General features: G+C 39.5%; 1 protein-coding gene across 1 annotated transcript in view; it reads left to right on the top strand.

Moving 5' to 3' along the window:
• Positions 1 to 4,190, top strand: part of Col19a1 (collagen type XIX alpha 1 chain) — a 319,373-nt gene that overhangs the window by 62,988 nt on the left and 252,195 nt on the right. The window contains exon 8 of the mRNA XM_026785603.1: positions 2,799 to 2,918. Coding sequence (XP_026641404.1) covers positions 2,799 to 2,918 — 120 coding nt within the window. The remainder of the gene's footprint in view (positions 1 to 2,798; positions 2,919 to 4,190) is intronic.

The raw sequence follows: 4,190 nt of genomic DNA, 5'->3' as shown, positions 1-4,190 counted from the left end.
TTATGATTGTATTTTATTAGGGTTCTTAAAATAACCATCTTCTGTCATTTAAAAGTAATACAGTGATGGTTTAATATTCGTAAATGTAATATTCTTGACCAGTATTCATTGCCTTATGTAAACTATGGTACTATAAAAATGGTTTATATATGCATAGGTGAAGAGTTGGATAAAGTAACTTTTAGTAGCTAAAGTCAGACTTGACGTCACAATTGTTAACAGTTCTTGTTACTTTTACACTGCTAACCTTAAAATTAAATAAAAATAAATAATGTTTATCATGATTATTTGGAAATTGGTTTTGTAGTTGAAAATAAGTAAGGAATTCATACCAAGCATATAAAAACAACCAAACACAGTAGCTCTCATGTTGATAATTATTTGTGGTGAAGACATCACCATCCATTCTATAGTTAATAATAAATAGCAATCTGACACTTAAATAGGATAATCATACAGAAGTCATTTAGACACACTTGACGAACTTTTTTTAAAAATTTATTTATTAAAGATTTCTGTCTCTTCCCTGCCACAGCCTCCCATTTCCCTCCCTCTCCCCCAATTAAGTCCCCCCCCCCCACAACCCCAAAAACAAGAAGAGGTCCCTGTCCTGTGGGAAGTCCAAGGAACCCCCACCTCCATCCAGGTCTAGTAAGTTGAGCATCCAAACTGCCTAGGCTCCCACAAAGCCAGTGAGTGCAGTAGGATCAGAAACCCATTGCCATTGTTCTTGAGCTCTCAGTAGTCCTCATTGTCCGCTATGTTCAGAGAGTCCGATTTTATCCCAGGCTTTTCCAGACCCAGGCCAGCTGGTCTTGGTGAGTTCCCAGTAGAAAACATCCCCATTGTCTCAGTGTGTGGGTGCACCCCTCACGGTCCTGACTTCCTTGCTCGTGCTCTCTCTCCTTCTGCTCCTGATTTGGACCTTGAGATTTCTGTCCGGTGCTCCAATGTGGGTCTCTCTCTCTGTCTCCTTTCATCGCTTGCTGAAGGTTAATATTCAGGAGGATGCCTATAAGTTTTTCTTTGGGTTCTCCTTATTTAGCTTCTCTAGGGTCACTAATTATAGGCTCAATGTCCTTCGTTTATGGCTAGAAACCAAATATGAGTGAGTACATATTCCTCTTTTTGGGTCTGGCTTACCTCACTCAGGATAGTGTTTTCTATTTCCATCCATTTGCGTACAAAATTCAAGAAGTCCTTGTTTTTTATTGCTGAGTAGTACTCTAATATGTATATATTCCATACTTTCTTCATCCATTCTTCCACCACAACCGGCCTTGATGAACTTTTGATCGCAACTGTCTTCTTTGCTTTTTATTTTTGAAAATGTTTTAAAGGGGGTCCAGAGAAATGGCTCAGTGATTAAGATCACTTGCTGTAGAACCATGTGACCAGAGTTCAAAACCCACCACTCAAGCAAACTCCACATGACTGATGATGTAAGGGGAAAACTGCTTAGAAAATAGTGAGTTATCTGGGAAGAATACACAGTCTGAGTAGTGCTATTATTTCATCTGAGTATAATTTTTAAGATCTTGGTTTAAAAATGTGTTAGGATATCCAGTGATCACCGAATCTAGAAGCAAGGAGCATGAAATCACTAAGGCTAAACATAGGAATCGGATCCCAGTGTCTCAGGTGCTGTTTGTTACAGGTTTTATTATTATCAAAAGTGTTAGTGTTCTATCTATTAAAAAACAATTTATGAATTCTTATTTTAGAAAGTAAATACAAGAAGTAAATAAATATCAGATATTCAGATATAAGGACAAAAATAGATATCCACCATGGTCTCACACCACAGAAGAAAACTCCCAAGAATCACTCATATTCATAACCTGAAAACGTGTTTCCCCTCATGTGTAATCTGTAGTACACAGAGCAGCCGGCATGTTCTTCCACCTGTTGTTTTCACTTTACCGAAGCTGCAAATAAAGAGTTAAGCCTAGGACCAGTGTGGTGTCAGGTGTCCACAAGAGCCATTCTCCTCAGAATCACCTTGCTAATCAATTTTCCTCTATATTATGAAGTAGTTCTTTTAGTTACGTATGTAGATGTGAGGCGTGTGCAGGCGTGTGCGTGTAGGCGTGTAGATATATGCTCTGGGTGCAGGTGCAGAAGAGAGCATCAGAGGCGAGAAGAACAGCTGGGGCTAAGTCCCCAGTTGTAGGTGGTGAGAACTGCCCTTGGCTTCTCTGCTGAAGCAGTCTCGACTCTTAATTGCTCTCTCTTTTGCCTCCTTAACTAAATTGGGATGGGAGGAAGATTTTCTCTCTTTATAACCAAACTTAACTTTATGTTGCTCCGCATGCTCTAAACTCACAAGATTTGATATCCTCCACTTTTATAACTTTAAAGGACATTGGAGTAGAACAGAGTATACTTATTGTTAACTAATTATGACCTTAGCATGTGAAAAGAAGTAACTTCCAGCTTTATGTACAGTTATAGCCAACTTCTTGTGGTAATTATATTTTATAAATTAAATGTATGTGATTTTAAACTTTCGTTTGCCAGATACTCTTTACATTTTGCTTGTGTAAAGTCCTGTGTATAATATTTTAAATGTACACTATTACTATACTTAGCTAATCAGTTTTCATATATTATTTGTGTGTTGTCAGTGTGGGTAAACACACTGGAGGATTTGTGATAGAGCAAAAGTGCGGTAATTTTTAAACATGGATGACAATGCTTGGTTGATAAGAAGGAAGGATGGCTGTAACTATCTCTGGTTCTATAGGACGGGCATCTAGAACTGACATCATTCTCTTCATTCTCTTTGGGGATTTTAGTGCCCTGAGCAAGACAACCTTGGAAGTACCACTCCATCATGGGTGACCACTGGTGAAATGTCTTTATATCTGCCGGGAAAGCAGGAACTTAAAGACCCATGCCAGTGCATCCCGATCAAGGTATGCTAGCCTTCATATGTACGCAACAAAAGGTCACTCCTCACAGTGGTCCGGACTCCTTGACTGAGGCCTGTGGTCTTCAGAAGGCACCTTTTCTTCAGTGCTGGTGAAATCAAGTATCAAAAACAATACAGGCACCAAAGTGCAGCAGAAAAAGAAATCGAAGTTTCATTTTTTTTGGATTTTGCTTTTCTTTTTTGAGATATTATTATTATGATCATTTTTTTTCTTACATCCTGACCACAGTTTTTCTCCCTTCTCTCCTTCCAATCCCAGCCCCATGTCCCCTCTGTTTCCCCCATCCACTTCTCTTCAGAAAAGGGCAGGACTCCCATGGATATCAACCAAGCATGGCATATCAAGTTGCAGTAACACTAGGCACCTCCCCTCATGTTAAGGTTGGACAAGGCAAACCACGTATGAGGAAAGGATCCCAACAGCCAGCAAAAGAGTCAGAGACAGCCCTGCTCCACTGTCAGGAGTCCCAATAGTAGATGAGGCTACACAACTGTCACCTATGTGCAGAGGGCCTAAGTCAGACCCATGTGGGCTCCCTGGTTGTTGGATCAGTCTCTATGAGTTCCTATGAGGCCAAGTCAGTTGATTCTGTAGGGTTTCTTGTAGTGTCCTTGATGCCTCTGGCTCAACAATCCTTTCTCCCCCTCTTCCACCGGGTTTCCCCAGCTCTGCCTCATGTTTGACTTGCGGGTGTTTATTAATTCCCTTTCAATGTGTGAAAGTTACAATTAACGGAAAAAATGAAGAGGAAAAACACTGTATGACAAGGAAGTATGAGGTATGTAAAAATGCTAGGAGTCCTGAGTACACAGCACGTGCTAGGAACTGGCTGCAGTTTGGGAATTTGGTGCTGAAGGAAAAGTGCCTGATCTTCAACAAAGACGTAGAAAAACACTCTGTATAGTAACTTCTCCTTTGCTGTCTGATGATTATATATTTGTGCAGCATCTGTACATATTTAACTAAGTGGCTTTCTTCTATTAATTGGTTGTCTCTGTTGGGCATATTCAATTTATTAGCTTCATCTAAACCTATATGGTTCTTTAATCCATGATGCTGGGCCCATGGACTTTCATAAGCATCCTTTTTGTGTTTATAGACACGATTAGATGTGTTCTAAAAAAAGGCCATTGGAGAAATAAATAATGGAAAATAAATACGATAAGTGATAGGTGGGTTGACAGGTAGATAGACAATATATAGATGATAAGATATATACATATCTTATATATGATATATATATGGAGAGAGAGA

Source organism: Microtus ochrogaster, linkage group LG2 (genome assembly GCF_000317375.1).
Source record: "Microtus ochrogaster isolate Prairie Vole_2 linkage group LG2, MicOch1.0, whole genome shotgun sequence".
NCBI lineage: Eukaryota > Metazoa > Chordata > Mammalia > Rodentia > Cricetidae > Microtus > Microtus ochrogaster.
Note: the sequence above shows the minus strand (reverse complement) of the source record. Positions and strands in the feature narration are given on the sequence as shown.